At 41.8% G+C, this 19,970-nt stretch overlaps 1 protein-coding gene across 2 annotated transcripts in view; it reads right to left on the bottom strand.

Annotated features, from left to right (window-relative positions):
* The window catches only part of gfra2b (GDNF family receptor alpha 2b), a 56,967-nt gene extending 55,196 nt beyond the window's left edge, over nucleotides 1–1,771 (bottom strand). The window contains exons 1-2 of one of the 2 annotated variants that reach the window (XM_034296782.1): nucleotides 1,661–1,771; nucleotides 830–1,459 (exon numbers count right to left, since the gene is read on the bottom strand). In XM_034296782.1, coding sequence (XP_034152673.1) covers nucleotides 830–869 — 40 coding nt within the window. In that variant the 5' untranslated portion in view covers nucleotides 870–1,459; nucleotides 1,661–1,771. Of the gene's footprint in view, nucleotides 1–829 lie in introns of both variants that reach the window. The other variant, XM_020053156.3, reaches the window with a different exon arrangement.
* Between the last annotated feature and the right edge of the window lie 18,199 nt (nucleotides 1,772–19,970).

Below are 19,970 nucleotides of genomic sequence, written 5' to 3'. Positions count from 1 at the left end.
TCCTCTCCCGTTCTTTAACCTAATCCCTCTATTTCTTACTTGCTTACCTCTCCCCTCCCCGATTAAGTTCAAATCAAAGCTATGACCATAAAGGGTGAAAACGGCAAGAATGTAAATACTGAGAAAAAAAAGACTAACTACTAAAAGTTTATAAATTCGACTAACTACTAAAAGTTTATAAAACACTCATAGCGACCACCATGTTCTGAATGTACAAACATACAAGCAGCGCGCGGAAGGCTGAAAGTGACAGACCACAGCACAGCGCTTACCGCGCACAAATTTCAGAACCAAAGACAGCTCCAACGCGCGAGCGTGGTCCTCAGGCACAACCGCAACCAGATTCATACACACTCGCGCACAAGCACACACACGTGCATGCACGTGCACGTACACGCGTACACATAGACTTGAGCAAGCAGCTGAAGCGGAGGGAACATGCCCCATGCGCTGTCCCTTTGACAGTCACGTCCTACTAGAAGAGAACGATTGCACGTCCCTCCACATTAGTGTTTTACTATGTAAAGAACTACTGGGCGATGTATTACCATTCATCACTTTTATATGCTTGGCCATACGTAATGTCTTAATATGTCAAAAATATGTAATATCTCAAATGTTGAGCTTCGTGCTATACACCCTCACTTAAAAACATTTACCAACTGCAGCAAGCACCAGGTAGAAGCATGGATGGTTCGTTGACTGGTTGTTTGTTAGAGTGGTGGCCCTCTTACCTTTGTGTGTGTGTGTGTGTGTGTGTGTGTGTGTGTGTCTGTCTGTCTGTCTGTCTGAGTGTGTGTGTGTGTGTGTGTGTGTGAGTAGTACTCACCCAGCAGAAACAGCACGCTAAGAATGTTTAGCAGAATCATGGCAGGTTCCAGAGCAGTGATCTCGAAGTCACGAGGCGGAATGCGAGCTGTCCGGGTCAGCCGTTAACGGCTAAATAAATCGGTAAATCGGTAAAACAGAGAAACATCTCCAACACTGTTCTTCGCCTGTTAATAATCCAACAACCAGAGCCGCGCCAGACGAACCCAGAAACGCGCACTCAGGTCGTCATTTAAAATCACACATGTAGTAGTGTGCAGACACGCACATCTAGCCTATTATCAAAATAACACTCTGACACGCAGACAGAGGGTTTCAACGTTTACGTTACGACGGACATAAACGCTTACATCCTCTATGGGTGGAGCGAGAGTTGAAAATCCTCAAAAGTTCCCCCGATAATACCCTCCGTCCATGCGAGACACGGAGCAGAGCCAAAAACCGCTGGACTTGGGTTCCTGTCCAGGAGCGGACTGATCACATTAAGGTCGATTCGCGGATTCCTTAAATCGTTCAAAAACGGACCCTCCTTGACCACGAGACGAACGCAGTCAAACTTTCCACTGTGGGTGTAGATTGGAGTATGGAGCGCGCGTGTATCAGCTCGCAGTTCAAACCAGGCTGGATGGAACTAGAAAGAAAGAGAAGGGGGCGTCAGAAAGCAGTAGAGTCTTTTCTATTTGAAACAGCTGATAGCTGTTTAGTCCAGATATAATGAAATCAGTTACACTTCCGAGACCCGGAGTGTGTCTATATGATCGTTGGCCTATTTGCTCCTCCCCAGGTACACAGTTAGACTAATTCATAGCTTCGAGTCCGCCTGTACGCCCACCTTTCCGTAACCGCGTAAGAAAATGGGCATATTTTCTAAGAGAGCAACTCGGAGATGTGTCTCTCTCTCTCTTTCTCTCCGAAGTTGCATGTCAGCCCTACGGGTTGTGCACTTCTCCGCGACTGCATTGGAAGTAACAGTGCTACACACAGCACACTCACGCACGCACTCTCTCTCTCTTGCTCTCTCTTTCTCTCTCTCTCTCTCTCTCACACAAACACACACACACACACAAATAGACATTGGCTACACACAGATTCTATAGTCAACTGAGAAGGCACATGACCTGGGGTGTAGGGCACTCATCAAAGAGAGTGAGACTAACACACCCACACAAGCACACACGCAAACACACAGCCACACACACAGACATTAATGCTAATATACATCCAAAAGTGTTACTGCTTTTTGCACTGCAGGGCAAATCTCACACAACAATAAGCTGATCCTCGCTGACACACAAACACACACACACACGCGCGCGCGCGTGTGCGCGCGTTCAAACTGACCTGTATCACCCCACAGTCTTTCAACACAAAGCACTTTAAATCTTTACCAATACCTCTCCCTCCTCCGATCTCTCTAATACCAGAGACATTACAGGATCAAGACATCCAACTTACAGACACACCATTATTTTTTGAGCCACACTGGGCGACTCAGGTCTGCTAATCTCCCCCACCACCTGAAGGTGTAGCCCAGAGTAAGACACTCTGGCACATTGTTTCAGGGCTGTGCAGGTGGGGTGAGCGGAACAAGGGGCAAGAAGCAGGCCAGAGTTTCCCTGCCCTGAATTATTCTACATTACCATCCTGTCTTTCCTCACCAACTTTCTATCACTCCCCTTGCCAACTATTTCACTCTTCACTATCTCCCATCCTCTCCCTCCATCCTTCCGCCCTCTCCTTTCTCCTTCCATCTCCACACCCATTTTCTCGCTCCCTCTCAGACATCTCCCCTCACCCCATTTCCATCTCTCTTTCCCAGTGGAAGACAGTTGAGCCAGTCCCGATGAGCAAGACCTTTTATTTAATTAACCAAGCGGGCAGAAAGACAATTAAGACTAATGAATAATTGAAGCTGATTGATGAGTTGAAGTTAGAGGATATGTCAGTGATAATGATGGAGTGATGTTCTTTGGTGACTGGGATGTAGAGGGAAAGCCCAGGGGCTGTTAAAATTCAAGGTTACCAGGTCAGGAGATAGTACCTGACATCTGAAACTTGGCTGGAGTGCTTTTGCTGTCGATTAATCCTGTTTACTGAATCTCCAAGTCCAGGATATGAACCATCAACCTTTTAGAGAAGACAAGAGTGGAAAATAAAAGATGAGAAGAGAGGAATTTCCAGTCTTACTGGTCTTTTGTGTCCATTCAGCAGAGGTTGTATATGAAGGAATACATCATGTCCTATACTGAATTGTTCCCTTGCACTGGCCCATTACTGCTAATAACTTAAAACTCACCCACCTGACTATAGTTGATAATGTGAAAATGTGAGGAAACAAAGTTTTCCATCTCTGAGAAGTTCAGCTAGTCACAACGCGAGTAACAAATTGATGCTTAGCATAGCAGCTTCCAACCTCAGCTGAAATGGTTGACAATGTCTGTTCATACATAAAATTGCCAGGCATGCTTGCTAGCTTGTTTGCATTCACATGAGGACAGCTGAGCATGGTCGGGCCATTGCTGCCTGTGTAGCGTATTTTGCCCGTCTATGCTTTTCTACGATTAAAGCAAGTGTATGTAATTATAACTGTATAATGAATTTAAAAAAAGTTTAATAATAATAATAATAAGAAAATCTTAGGAAATGTAGGGACAAACAAGTGTGCATATTTTTTGTCGTAATTGACAAAAAATTCTATAGTTTTTTAGCCCAGGAAGAGATTAATTTTTGGGAGCCTGGAGGTACTGCCTCTGGTCAATATCCAATATAGGGCTATATTATACTGAGGCGGATATACTAGACAGAACTAACCTACTAAACATGCCAAGAAGACAAATATAGTCTCAGAAAAGTCGACATGAAATATAATGAGATTGATAGCTAGAACAACAACATCTAGCAACGATTCACAAATGATGTTTAGGCTGCAGACAGAGTCGTGCCCTGAGATGAGTGAGCGACTGACTGAGTGATACGGACTGGAGTCAAGCATGTGTGTTTGTTCTGGGAAATTGAGTGGAGAGAGAGCAACTCTAATCCAATCGTGGCAGCAGAATCAACCGATAACCCGCCCATTATTTTACAGAGCGCTGAACTGAGCCGACCGTTTTTAGAGCTCTAAAAATTAGAATAGTGATGAGAGAAATAGGCAATTCGTTTTGGATTACCTTTAACTTGACCACACCGCAAATATGACCATGTGGATTGCAGGTTGTCAGTCAACCTTAGTGTCTCTGGTGTGCATGTAAAGGCTGTTGTGTGTAGATATGCACACGTGATAGTTTGTATGTGAATGGACATTTGAGTGTACATGCGTGTCATTATGAAATCGGAGAAACTGCCAACTACTGCTACTAGCTGTTGTTAGCTATGGTTTGGTTTGTGTCTGTCAGTGTCTCAGTATTTCCATAAAGTGTTGCCGACGGGCTGACTGACAAGGTTATTCTCAGAAAGGCAGCCGACAACATCACCATTACCATTTTCTTTCCCCCTTACACACACCCTCACTCTGCTGTGCTGTCTTTGTCAAACAAATGTTTGTTGAAAGTAACAACTTATATTTTATTCAGACCTGATAGCTGACGACACAAACACACTTTCAAAATGGCAACATGCGAAATCCAAACCTGACTACATAACGGCTATGTGAAGGACCTACAATAACAAAGGTTTTGTTTTTACATGTACTGTATATCATTTAGGTTTTGATAGTATATATATATATATATATATATATATATATATATATATATATATATATATATATATATATATATATGGTCAGTGAGTGAATATCATTAGTAATGTAATGTATACGGTCAGTGAGTGAATATCATTAGTAATGCACTGTTTAATGAGTGAATATCATTAGTAATGTAATGCATATGGTTAGTGAGTGAATATCATTAGTAATGTCATGCATATGGTCAGTGAGTGAATATCATTAGCAATGTATTTTACTGTTTAATGAGTGAATGTCATTAGTTATGTAATGTGTGTGGTTAGTTAGTGAATTTGACTATATTACTATATGCATGGTGTATTATCATGTCATACGGCATTCTGGGGTAGGAAGCCCTGGTGTCACTGGGCCTCACGGATCTTCAAAGCACAGCAACATGACAGCGGAGTGATGTGAGTTGTGGTTCAACCCCCAGGACAGTCTTTACTCTGCACAGCTGGAAGTAGGGATTGTCTCAGTTTGCCTCCAAACAAACAGCTCCCATAAACACACACACACACACTCACACAAACGTACACACACACACTCGCACAAACATATACACACTGACAAAAACATGTACACACTCACACAAACATGTACACACTCACACAAACATACACACGCTCCGGCACACCGTCACATACGCAAACGCTTGCTTTTTGTGACTGCCAGATATGAGGTTGTGCGTGTGTGCATGTATGTGCATGTGGTTGTGTGTGTGTGTGTGTGTGTGTGTGAGCGTGTGTATGTGGAGAGGGTGTAATGAGTTAGCTGTATTGATGTCCAATAATCGTCACATGCCATGGGAGTGTGACATGTCCAAATATTGCCAACACACCCGAAGGGCACAAACACACACACACACACACACACGCAAACACAGACAGGGAGATAGGCACACACACAGAACTTATCCCCAGTGTACAGCAATAAAACCCAACAGTCATACTGCTCATGACCTGTTCATCATTTATGACAGATATGACAGTAATATAACCACAGATGTCAGCTGTCATCTCTCTCTCTCGCTCTCTCTCAATCACTCACTTTCTCTTTCTTTCTATCACTCACTTTCTTTCTCAACTAGATATCACAAATTCACTTTAGACTCTGATGCTGAACCTCACTTCAGAATCAGAAGTTTGGAAGCAGGATAAGGTAGAACTCTCTTTGGTTCCAAAAAAGGGTTGTACATAAAATGTATGTGTTCACTTTTGGTTCTGGTAAGAACAGAGGTTGAAATGTAGTCTTTGTCAAAGAAACACTGTACACAATTTTACCTAGAACGTGTTCTGAGCGGTTCTACCAACAACCATCAAACTATGAAGGGTTCTTTTGAAATCTATTGATCTTTTTAGTTTTTTTCCCCTAAATGGTTCTAGGAACATGATTAGTCCTTAAAATGACAATATGAGTGATAAACATCATATATCACAAGGGCCTTGTTAAAAAACATCAACCAGTCAACATCCATAAAAAAGACATTAAACAATTATAAAAATGACCCTATCATCATTATTCACGATTCTGCGTATAAAATAAATGTTTTAAGATGTTAAGGATTTAAGCAGAGATCAGTTCATTACATTAATGAAAAGGTTGAATTTGTACAGTATGAAGTACTATAATGCACTGCATTAAATATTATGACCTTGAATGGAATTAACCTTGACGCGACTGCTGTGCTGATGTGCTGTGTCATGCAGAACAAACAGACTTGTTTTATTGGTTCATGTTTGGTCTGGTCCATGCCAAACTTCAAGTTTCACATCATAGCCCAGTCTCTATCAGAGTACATATCAAACATTTCACAATTATTTTCATTTTTAGTGTAATTCTGTTAAATAATGGCACACCTACAACAATAAATTTCTTTTTCTGAATGTTTTATAGTGACATGTTTATAAATAAACAAAATTGGATTGTCTTACCATGGAATTTACAACAAGACCCAAGCAGGCTGCAAGCCAATTCAACTGTAATATCTCCCACTATCGGACCTAGTGTTCGGATATGAAAGCATGCAATACTGGGTCGTTGTTCTGGACGGGCATCAAATTAAGCCTCATCCGATTTCTGCTCTATATGTCTCTTTCTCTGTCCCTGTCTTCCTCTCCCTCCCCGAACCCAAACCCCTATCTCTCTCACTCTGGCCTTATATGGCATTAGGGAATCTGTTCACATTAATGTAATAATGTTATTAAATAATGGAGACAGACATCTGCTGGGGGAATATGGAATCATATCCTATTTAATCCTATCTCGTCATCACTGATGACTTTACTTCTCTGGGAAAATCTCAGCAACAGTAAATTATGAAGCAATCCCTTTGTAGACATGAAACAGCAAAGACGTGTCCACTTTTTCAAGGTCTACAAGATCAAATGCAAGCCAAATAGTTAGACCAGGCCATAGAACACACCTGCTGTCAATAGCATTTCTCTCTGTATGTCTAGACGCATTTGTGAATCAATGATACAGTATATGATGATTGGCTTCTCAATCGTCAGCATATCCAATCAAAAAAAAAGCCTGAGGTGATGACATCTGACCTCAGCAGTTGAGCTCAGTGAGGTTGGTGTAGGGTCACATGCTCTGATTGTGTCCAACCCCACCCTCCGGAGTTGTGTTACTGTGGAACTCAGTCAAGCGGAATGCGAATTGAATAGTCTAACAGGCTCCCACCAGAGGCGGACTACTGCTTATCTAATGATTACCTAATGGCACACATAGAGACACGCGCACGCAAACACGCACACACGGACATACACACACGCGCGCACACACACACACACACACGTAATGACAGTCATTTTTGGGTACAGAACACACTCTCCCTGGCTGCTCTTAGGCCTTATTTCTCCTGCTGCACTTGTCAGACTGACACTCTCTAAAACCACCTGTATAATCACACATGCACAAACACACACACACACACACACACACACCAGATAGAAGCACAAATGGATATTGTGGGCGGGAGGTCTCTAAGTAGTTATAGGGAGATATAGAGTCTAGGTACATTTGTGGGTGTCTCTGGGTGAACAAAATGTGCGCACGCATGTGTACCAGATTGTGTGTATGAAAGTGTATTTGTTTATTAGCTGACGCCATAGCGACAGCTAGTCTTCCTGGGGCCAACTCTTCATCAAAATACAATTGTAATTATATTGTTTTTTGTCATTATTTTGCCAGGAAAATATGATTGACAGCACATAATGATTTTCAGCAATGTCCTGGGAGCATTAGTGTTTACATGTGAGCACAGAGACAGAGCAATAGATGTGTGAACTTACAGGCTCAGGGATTCAATCCAGCAACCTTTCAGTAAATTACAAGTAGATATTACAAATGTGGGTTTGTTTGTGCGTGCGTATTTGTTTCAGTGTGCACTTGTGTTTGATTACACAGATTCGAAAACAGTTAGGTAAAAGTGCTAAATAGCCTAGTTGTAGTTTGGGACCATTGTGACTTGTAAAAAAGAGACTGAATTTAATTAGAAAATTCTTCCGGGGGAACTATGATAATTTGTATGAGCTATATTCTCTTTCCACATTTTAAAACATTGTTCTGCTCCTGAAGCACTTCTAAACAGCGTCTTCCTCTTCCCCTTTTTTCCCTCCATCTCGTTTTGTGAATCTCTCCGTCGGTTTCCTTTCCCTTCCCTTATTCTCCTTCTCCCCCAGCTGCCATCATTTTGTCTCTCCTCCCCCACCCCCTGTATCTCACTCTCTCCTCCTCCTCCTCCTCCTCCTCCATTCTCACTGTCTCTCTCCTCCACCTCACGTCTGTCTCTCTCCTCCTCCACCTCCCTTCTTTCTGTCTCCCTCAGTGTTCCTGTGAAACCAGAGCTGCTGACTGACAGTTTCTGCCTCCTGTATATGTATGTAAACAGTATCTTATACAATAATGTATCACAAACTGACTGTATTATCTGATCTTTAACCATAGAGCATGAACATCAGGGGAGGAACATCTCTCTCACTGTCTCCATCTCTCTGTTAGTGTGTTGGGGACTTATTTCAATGAGAACTATTTTAACACAGCATTTTGAAAATAGCAGACCTCCCACCAACCCTTTCCTCCACAGTTCCTTTTTTACCTGGATTTTTCTCTTTCCTGTGTTGCTGGCAGCATGACAGTTTGTCCTCCTTTCTTTCCCTGAATCACCAGTTAAGTATAGCTAATTAGTCACTTCCTGATTAGGTACATTCATGTCTGACTCCCTTTGTATTGCATCACTGAATGTGTTCTCTCACAAAAGTACACTCGCACACATGCATACACACAAACACACACACACACACATACACTTGTGGGTGACTACAGAAACATTTTATAAAGCCCTACATTCCAGAGAACTATAATTGTTGAAGCTGGCTTTGCGTGGGATTTGAGTGTTTTTTGTGTGCGTGTTTTTATACGAGAGAATTGTAATATCATCTCATGTATAATTACAAATCGAGGAGAAATGTAGGACAAAGATGTCCAAAACTCAAGAAATGTTGTCTCCAAACATCTGTTTCTGCAAGGACACATGTACCCAAGTGCTTTGGAAAGTAGGATTTAAACATGTGTTTCAGTTTTTTGGGGGGTTTGCGAGAATATCTAAATCAGAAAGCCACCCTACCCAACCCCCATCTAACTACTTCTTGATGGAGAAATACATTTCTTCTCCCTCTCTCATTCTAGCTCTATCTCATTCAGGATATGCAATTATGGAACATTTAATATCATGTGAAATTATGAAGATTTAGTATGCTTTAAATGCCACACTCATTTTGGCCTTTCATCTAGTAGAATTGTCAGCACACGGTTGAGGACGAGAAATGTCTTCTCATCCCTACATGCGTTGGAAATGGGATGTGGTGGCACACTGAACCTGAAGTAAATCATCATGTCATGGCAGTCCATTCTCAATTTGGATGAGGAATATTTCGCTGATATTTGTTGCTTACTGTTTTTGATTTGACCGTGTAGTATGTTGTGAACATTATGCAACACAGTTGATAGGTAGTATACCGTTTCAGTATTAGGCAAAACCTTGGGCACTAAATGAAACGTTTGTCCAGGTGAGGAAATCACCCCAGTTACTGTTCCAAAATGTTTTGATGACACAGTTGTCCAGTTAAACCTCAGTTAAAGCATCACTGGATGCATCACTTCCTGTTTACTTCCATGTTATGGTGCAAATGGCTTTGTACTTCTTTTTGTTGGCTACTTTTTATAGTTAATAAAATTAAAATAAAACGTTCAAATCAAATTACGAGTTAACCAACCTGTTATTTTTGTTTTCACTCGACTTCTTTCACGTCATCTGAATGTGCAAACATAGTGATGTGTCCTTGAAAGGTAATGTTATCTTATAATCTTCACAAAGCCAGAGGAGGTCTGGCCATCCCTCAGAGTCTGGCTTCTTTCTAGGTTTTTTCTAGGTTCTGACCCCACTAAGTAGTTTTTCCAAGGTTCTGACCCTACTAAGGAGTTTTTCCTGGGTTCTGACCCTACTAAGGAGTTTTTCCTACCCACTGACCATTCATTTCTTTTTGTTAACTTTTTTGGTTTTAAGCTGGGTTTCTGTATTAGGTCTTTTTGACAGATACTGATGTAGATAAAGCTTTTAAAAATACATTTGATTGATTAACTGCCCAGACGTTCTTCCAACACATTGTCCCGTTGAGGCTTCATTACATTGTTTACCAGAAATTAATTTTTAGATCTGGGTTTTTCCCATCAAAAGTGTTAGCTCCTTGGTTAATTCAAAATGTACATGCTGTCATTATTTTTAATTGATGACAAAAAACATGGTTCCCTGTCTAAACTCTATCCACCTTCAGATTACTTGAGACTAAGTAAGACAAAAAAAATAGCTTTCAGTTAATTCAAGTTATGGTTTCATTCAGACGAGAGCTAGTGAATGCTTGTGTTAGTCCACTCAATCCTCATTCAACGCTAGGACTAATGCAGTCTTCTATTCCAATATGGATGAGAACAAATGAAATAAAACACATTGAGGACATACAGTTGCAAAGGCTATTATTGCAATTTAAACTGCGGATATCATTGTGACAATCGCATAAGCTTATTACAGCATCAACAGTAACTAGACATTATAATGAACATGTCAATCACACACTTCATGGCCTGTTCATAGCTGTGATCCTATACAGCAAAAGGTAAAATAAGTGGCCAGAGAAATGAGTATGTGCTGTCACTTAGTAACTGTTTGTGTAATGGGGAGAGACACCAGGAATGGATACAGTGCAAGTGTCAAGGACCTGGAGGGCATTTCATTAAGTTTAAAAAAAAAAAACATTACAGGCCTGGGGGGTCAAAGCATAAAGGGCCTCTGCACTAGAGAACAACAAATATGTTTTTTTTTTTAGGTGTGATGCCAATACCTATAATTCATAATCTGGTCATTATACACTCTGCACGTTTCTTCTACTGGCTGTCTTATACCCCTTTCGGTTCCAGCGTCATCTGGAGCAACCGACTTGCAGAGATCGAGCAGCACAGAGGATCATCTTTCCTGCGGAGAGTTGCTTTTCTGGGGCCGATGAGGCCTGATTGGGGGCAACTCTGCCTCCTCGAGGGCTTGACGGTGATGCTGGACAGCGTGCCTAACCCTTACCTGAACTAGAAACCTTTAGTCAACCAGTAAAAGGACACAGGTTTCTGTTTTCACGGGTTTCACCACATCAGCCACACAAAAAACCCCCAGGGTTCTGAGGTATATGTTTATTACCTTGTTGTGGACACAGCCACTGAATAGGGGAAAGTGGTGACAGAAGAAGAAAATGACAGACTTCTGGAATGTTTTCTTAGTGGCTGCATGCGTGTATTGTGAGGCTGGGACGGTTTCACAATCACAGGCAATCACTGTCCTCCTATTGATCCTACGCCAAACACATAAACACACACATGCCAAACAGCTATACAAATACTTCATTTCAGCGTTAGATTACTGTTGCCAGCGAACCGTCGTCACGCACTCTGATTGGAGCAGCTCAATACCAGTGCACTAAGGGTCGTGGGCAGACACACACACACACACACACACACGCGACACTAAGCCCTCCTGTTCTAGAGGGCTAATCAGGAGCTGCATACAAACACCATTTGGAGATCAAAGAGTCTGCTGTAAAGGTGGTTCCACCCAAAAGACTCAGATTCACCAATAAGGTGTGTGTTTGTTTATGTGTCTGTTTCACCCATAAGGTGTGTGTTTGTTTGTGTCTTTTTCTGTGCGTACATATAAAAAGCCCTGACATAATGATGGTGTGACAAAACTACTATGACAGCTGCTGACAACCCAGAGTCTAATCTATTCAGGGCTGCTTCTCAAAATCTCACTGAGGGCAAATACAGGCGAGCAGTCTGGTCAGACTATAGCCGCGACTACTACTAAATTCTACTATACAGCTGGACACCTATCAACTAAAAATAAACAAGAATCTAAGCAAAAATCCAATGTTAACAGCCAAAATCAGCCCATGTTCATGTTTTCCTGTAGCTGGCTGAGAAATGTCATGCATGAAATTTAAAAAATAAAGGCCAAACGATTAAATGAAAAGAAAGAAATTAAAGAAATATTAAACTTAACAATGCTATGCTGGTCAACTAAGATATGCCAAGCATGCTTCAAACTTCTAATTAAAGACAAAAGATGCATCTATGCACAGTGTGAGAGAAGTAGAACTGTGTTGTTAGTACACATTTGGCCGACCATAATAAATAACAAGTAGATGCACTGAATTATTTTTGATTGTCTGAATTACTCAAAAACCACTTAAAATGAACAGCTCATTTCCTCTGATAATCATTTTCTAAGATTATAATTGTCTTTGTGGGTTGTAATAATGGTTTTAAGAAGAGAAATTGCATGTAGAAAAAGTCTGGCTCCCCTGTAGATAACCTTTCCAATCTCAACCCATTCACAATATAGTTAAATAGTGCTTTAGATGAACTAGCAAACTAGCCAGAGGCCCTTATCAGCTGTCCTTAGTAACATTAAAACTCTTCTTGTTCATGAAATTTAGTAACGGCTGAGTGAAGTTCTTGAACAGTGAAAGCCAGTAATATTACTTTTACATACTGTAAGTAAAGAGGATGGACAAATTTACAGAAGCACCTATTTATTATAGTCCATTATATAACGATGCAATGTGCAAGCACTGTTTCTCATGACGTTCCAATATTCCAGGAGGATAATTCAGCCATACATACTGCTAAATGAATTGAAGCATGGTTTTATGTACACTAGGATGAAATGCCATGCCTTTCATGGGCTCCCGAATTACCAGATCTGAACCTCATTGAACATTTATGGAATATTTTCCAGCTCCTTCTGAACAAGAGACTCTTGAAGAATAATGCAATATCCCTCTATATATACAGTCCAGGACTTATATGACAGTATTTCAAAAAGGACTAGAGCTGTTCTGAGGTTAAGGGTGGCTCTACACTAAAATGGCGTCATATTCCTTGGCCGTTATACGAACATGCAGAACAATCACCAGACTCTAGGAAATGGCTGGCCATACTATTACGGATCCTCCACCATTTTTGACAGTGGCATTGGCAGCAGACATTGTGGGACGTTCTCCAAACATACATCCGTCCGGATAAATTAAATAAGGTGAACGATGACCCATCAGATCGCATTACTTTTTTCCATTGCCCAGGGGTCCATGCTTTGTATCCCTCTATTACCACAATCATTGTTGAAGTGCATAAATCACCTGTCAGAAAGACAGTACACAAACCTGGCCCACATGGGAGGTCAGGAAGGAAGAAGCCTCTGCTCTCAAAAAACAACATCAAGATAGAACTGATGTCCTAGACAACAACAAAACTAGTGGACCAATGTGCTTTAGACAGATGCATCAAGGGTTGAGTTGTTTGGCTACAATGCCAGACATCATGTTTGGTGAAAACTGAACAGAAGATCCTCACATCAACCGTAAAGCATGGAGGCGGTGGCGTTATGATTTGGGGCTGCTTTGCTGCCTAAGGGCTTGGCCAACTCTTCATCATGGAATTCCATATTGACAACCATGAATTCTAAAACCTGGACCCTCAAGATGCCACCGACTACAACAAGCCGAAAAATGAAACACTCACCTTATCAGATCACAACCAGGGATATAGAGCTGAGGTTCCATCATTGGGGCTACTAGTGGGAGGAGCTGTTAGCCTTAGCCATAGGTCATCATAACATTTTAAATGTTTAGCTTTTTTATCATTGCGATGTATGTTTAAGATTACGGCCTTGCCACATGGCCCCATTTCAGATTTAGCTCACTGCTGGGTCACCTAACATTCTCTATTAGACATGTCTGATGCTGTATAGAGAAATTATGGATCCTTTGATGATGATGCTCCAGGTTCTTATGCAGCAAAGTATCCCAAAACGTAACATTACTATCATCATGATATGGAGTCAAAACTGTGGATTGCAGTGGTTTTGACCAGACATAACTGGATCCATGTTGTTCAGACATTTCACTCAAATTGTCATCAACACACCTGGAAGCACCTGTCAAGACTCATCAAGACTTGAGGAATAGTTGATTGAGCGTGAAAGGACAGCAGAAAACAACTTTTTCTCATCTGGATGCACATCTATTGAAACATCCTACATATGCATTGGTGTATGGTTAGATGACAAGCTGTCCATGTAAGCTCATATGTACGATCATGTGAGGACAATTAAACTGCAGTTAGGTTTATATTTTCATAATAATCCTTCTAATCCAGTGCTAAAAACAAGCTTGTTAAAGCAACTTTTTCTCTATAATTGCCTGGTTACTTATTGTATATGCATGCACCCTCTTCTGTGTGACTGAGTCTGCAATCTATTGATCAAGCTCCCTTATGCTTTTTTACTAATGGAAAGCCAGTCACCAGCCTTCATACCATGTACTAAATTGTGGATTTGACCTTGCTTCATACATGCAGACAGTATAATTGCTATGTAAACTGTGTGGTAAACTCCCTCTCTTCCGCTTTAGACTGCTCTCCTAGCAGTTATCAGACACAGTCTAGCAGGCAGTTGTTACTTAAATTCCCTAGGTCCATTGTGCAGCAGAATCATTCAATAGCCCACAATCTACGCTTCACCTAGATGTGTTAGAGCCCCGCCAAGAGTAGAAAACGCGGCTGCATCAAGCTCTTGTGTTGTTTGTAATGTATGTTGAAATGTATCGATCTCTGCTGCCGTTGTCATGTTGCCCCTGGAAGAATAAACCATTTTCCCCTTTTCTTCTTGGTTAAATAAAGGTTAATAAGCAACACAACTTGCTGTGCTGCTGGGGAGCATCTGAAGCTGACCTGTGCACCAGACACACACACACGCACACAAACTCACACATGCTTACAGGAAACCGTGGTATATGAAAATGACCTTGGTTCCCTGAAGGAGGGCACAAGGTATAACAGCTAGGGGGACCTGCACAATCTGAACACAAAAACAACTAGGCCTTTTAAGGCCAAACAGGTGTTATAAACCCATCTGAAACCTAACCAGGTTGATCGAGGTCCACTCTGCACCGCTTCGAGAACAGCTTGGATCCCTTCATTTATAATACCTGTATTGTCTCTCCTTCGGGTAACCAAGGCTATATTTATAATGCAGTTTCTTTGATTACCTGCTCAGTACAACATCTAGGGGGGAAAACAAATTACCCAGCTAAACCAGAGACTTTGTGGCCTAAGACAGCCTACTCGACAGAGTGCCTGGGCACGCCAGCAAACTCCTAGGACCACAAGAAACCACCAGAGTGACCACAAATCCACTCCTGCTAAACAAATAGCATCTTGTAATGCTTGGCCGTGAGGAGTAACAAGAGGACGATTAAGCCTAAAAAGAACTCTAGCACAAAATAATCAACACAGCTTCCCCTTATATAATCCTTGCTGGATGAACCTCCATAACTCAATGGATCCATTCGCTGTTCCATCCAGGTCTGTTCAGGCAGACCTATTTCCCAAGCTGGTTCAGTGTGTGCTGGGCACACATGCATACAACCTCAGCTGGTCCAGTTGGGGAAGAGCTGGAAGGTGGAGGTCCCACCAGGCCATGAACAGCCTGATGCTCAAAATATGCTTTGGGGGTCACAGTCAACTTGGAATCCTCTCCAGCCGCAACATTAGCACAGGTGGAGGGGGAGGGGTGTACCTCCCACAAGGCAGACCGAGCTCCTACTACCCACCAAGGGGACCGGAGAAGGGATATGCCTGACTTCCCCTCCTTACACTGGGTGAGTCTACTCCATGACCACTAAGAGTGACCAGGCCGGGGCATCGAAGGATGAGAGCATACCGACCCCCAAAGAGAAAGGACCACTCCTACCCACTCGGACCCATGATTGGGGTGTCTCACCACTCTCTACTCAAGCGAGTATGCGGGATCGTAACGCACCATCCAATCAAACGTTTGGAGAAATATGCTTGTAAAGCAACCCTCACCTGGTCGCAACATTATGCGACCAGGTTGAAATGCAACAGAACAAGCCAAGCCAGCTCTAAGCAGGCACAAGTTGTGGGGGTCATTTGGAGCGAAGTGAAAGCTCCATGTGCAAGCCCATTAACTGAAACACAGACCCGGCATGGAGGCCTTCGTCATTCCGTTTCACACATACCCAGCAAAGGGCAGACCACTTTGGTCTCTGGGATCAAAGGAAACGCAACCTCGCAGTGACAGCTAACAGTGACAACACCCAGTGAAAATGTAGCCCAAAGTGGACAGTTAAATTGTCGATGTAGCCAGTATCAGAGAAGCATTTGGGGAAAAGGTAAGAAAAATATTTGAAAAAAGAAAAAACCTTTCAGTCATTCAGCACGAGTGAGGAGCAGTTAATCAATGTGGTCAGGTTGGAGCTGGCTAGATCAACACTGTTGGGAATTAAAAGGCATGACATACAATATAGGCTGCAAATCTAGCATTTAGTAAAGAAATCGGAGCATGGAAAAACACAGACAAAGGCTGTCAAAAGACGCACACGAACACAATTAGCACCAATCGTATCTGGTCACAAGGTTCAAAATCTTTTACTTCAACTTCAGGATAAATTCATAAACCTACATAATTATTCTCAGGACTGGAGGAAAAGAAAACTTAGCCTCTGGGAGACGAATTGTAATTTGTGTGTGCAATGGTTTTGTGTGTGCACATGAGTGAGTGCATGTGGGTGTGTGAGCGCCTGTGTGTGTGCCTCAGTGTTTGTAAAGCCAAGCCTAATCTTATTTACATCAACCTCCTCTCCCTCTTCCCACAAACAACAACAACTATTGCATTAGTACATTAGTACTGACCCGAGAGAGAGAGAGAGAAAGAGATACTGTAGAGAAAGAAGGATAGGGACAGTGGTGTAGAGAAAGTAGAGGGACAGTGGAGAGAAAGTAGAGGGATAGTGGAGGGAAAGTAGAAGGATAGTGAAGAGAAAGTAGAGGGATAGTGGAGAGAAAGTAGAGGGATAGTGGAGAGAGAGTAGAGGGATAGTAGAGAGAAAGTAGAGGGAAAGTGGAGAGAAAGTAGAGGGATAGTGGAGAGAAAAGTAGAGGGATAGTGGAGAGAAAGTAGAGGGATAGTGGAGAGAAAGTAGAGGGAAAGTGGAGAGAAAGTAGAGGGAAATTGGAGAAAAAAGTAGAGGGATCGTGGAGAGAAAGTAGAGGGATAGTGGAGAGAAAGTAGAGGGATAGTGGAGAGAAAAGTAGAGGGATAGTGGAGAGAAAAGTAGAGGGATAGTGGAGAGAATTTAGAGGGATAGTGGAGAGAAAGTAGAGGGATAGTGGAGAGAAAGTAGAGGGATAGTGGAGAGAAAAGTAGAGGGATAGTGGAGAGAAAAGTAGAGGGATAGTGGAGAGAATTTAGAGGGATAGTGGATAGAAATATGACTTCAGAGGGATAGTGGAGAGGAAGAAGCAGAGGGATTTCAGAGAGAAAGGACAGGGACCATGGAGAGAATGAGGACTATAGAGAGATACTGGAGAGGAAGTCTCCCATGGCAGTGACAGAATCACAGGAAAAGATCAAAAACATGATAAATCCATCCCTGGACACAAAAACGCACACAGACACATACACACAAAAGGACAGACACATATAAACGCAAACACACAACACTGGCAGGTGGGTGTACTAGTGTAAACTGTATTAATAGCATTCCTTGAGAGTGGAATATTCTTACTCTTTCATACACAGACATACAAAACTAAAAACACACATGACTGGTAGCTGAGTGTTCTAATGTAAATTGTATTAATTTCCTGGAGAGTAGGCTGTTCTTTATGTCCACGTATGCACACACAAACACACATGCTCATGCAGAGCCTGAGAAGCTGGTCTCTCGAAAGTATTTGGTATTATAGCAGTGGATCACATCCGATCATTAAAATAATGTAGATTGTGACAAAGGTTATTGTTTTCAAAATCACAATTATCCTTCTTTATGGAATGACATGTGGTCAACACTATCCTACACACACACATACACACACACACAGGTACCATAGCTAGGAGTGCCATGCTCAAGGGCAGTGAGTGACATCTGAAACAAGTAACCCTTTCTTATATGTCAACCTTCTCTAGTCTGCCTCTCAACTCCCCAGGCTAAGTTTAAGACAAGTGTCTAAATTGTATACCTGTGCAGATTATTCTAAGTGTAGCAGGGTGATAATTAATTGTGTGTGACAATGACCGTGAATTAAAAGATGGATGGAGCTGTTGTTATGGAAACCATTTGTGTTGAGCACGAAGGAGAAATGGTAATGACAGATTCCTAATGTACCTTTTTCTGTCTCTCTTTTTCTCTCAATCTCTCTTTCACACACCCACACATTTATGCATGCGCCCTTGCACACACAGACACACAAACACACGTACATATACACACTTCTGTCTACACCACAGTATTGGGCAGATAAGTGTAGGTAATTTCCCCCACTGGAAGTTTTTGTACTTTTTCATTCTCTGCCTTCCTCTCTCTTTCTCTCACACTTCCACTTTCATTATTGTCATCAACTCTTTGTCGTTCACTCTGGCCCTTCCGGTGAAAGCCAAGCGTTCTCAGGCTGTTCTTTACAGACGTGTGTTATTATGTGATAATGCTGCAGTCAGGCCAGACATCAGAACACTTTTCTCTCCCCTTCTCAGAACACGCCATTGCAGTCTCAGCTCCCGTTTTGAACGTGCATGTGCGTATGTGTCTGAAGTTCAACTGACAGCCAGGAGCGAGCCAACTAGCAGGAGGAATAGAAAACAGAAACACTGTTTTATCTGAATGAAGTGAACATTGCTAATATTTTAACCCTGGCTTATTAAAAAAAAACTAGGCATCTCAGATTAGTTGAACCTGTCTTCCCCTACCATGCATTCACAGCAACCTAAAGTAAGACAACCAATGTAATTTGTTAGCTAGAAAGCTTGGCTGGAATTAGGGCTGCACGATATATCATTTCAGCATCGATATTGCGATCTACGCATCCGCAAGTCACATGGCAGGACGTGTGATTTAGTAAGGTCAACATATCATTCTACAATATATATATTCTTCAGATGGAAAACCTGCATTATATCTGTCTGATATAAGGTCATTTACTCTGATTTATGGGTTATTGGACACACAGTTTGTTATCATTATTATTATTTTAAACGTTGCTTCACTTAGTTCACATGCAGGCTCTGCTTGCGCGTGACGAAATTATGAGCTAGGAACAGGCAAAAAAACGAAATTGAGAATTTGGTTGCAAAAACAAATGCATCGTCAATTACATGGACATATTTTGGCTACAGACCATAGACTGTAAAAATAATGGACGACGCCCTATCGCTCTTTTCCATTGGTGAAAAATGAAGCCACCAGTGTCCTGATACGGCGTTGACATCTTGGACTTGCGTCTGCGCAGATAGCGATCTTGGGACCAGTTCTGCGCAGTAGTTATGCGCAGTAGCGAGAAGGAAGTAAAGCCGTAAAGCCGCGAAATCAACGGCCCCAACCCTGTGCCCCGCCCTCACTCTCCCTCGCAGAATGCGCATACCGTAATCAATCCAAGAACAGTACAACCTTTGCTTGTTAAACCTAGACGACATGTTATAGCCTAACTTACATCATGTTTAACCTTAATTTAGAATAGGCCTAATACAAAAATAATTGGTAACTTCTAGCTAACGATCACCTGCTAGCTATTAACATGGCTATTAACGAGGCTTGTTGTCTTTTAGCTAACGTTAGCTAGCCCATTACATTTATTTACTAATTAAATAGCTTATTAATTTAACTTACCGAAAAAAATTCAAAGATCGATTGGAAATGCCAGATCGGTTAGCACAATGTACTGCAGAACAACCCATTATGTCCGTGTGAAATTATATCAATTATAGAAATTTAGAGATTAAATGTAAAGTTCCAATCTC

The sequence above is a fragment of the Esox lucius genome, chromosome 14 (genome assembly GCF_011004845.1).
Source record: "Esox lucius isolate fEsoLuc1 chromosome 14, fEsoLuc1.pri, whole genome shotgun sequence".
In the NCBI taxonomy this organism is placed as follows: domain Eukaryota; kingdom Metazoa; phylum Chordata; class Actinopteri; order Esociformes; family Esocidae; genus Esox; species Esox lucius.
The sequence above is the reverse complement of the archived record's forward strand: the minus strand, read 5'-3'. Positions and strand labels throughout refer to the sequence as shown.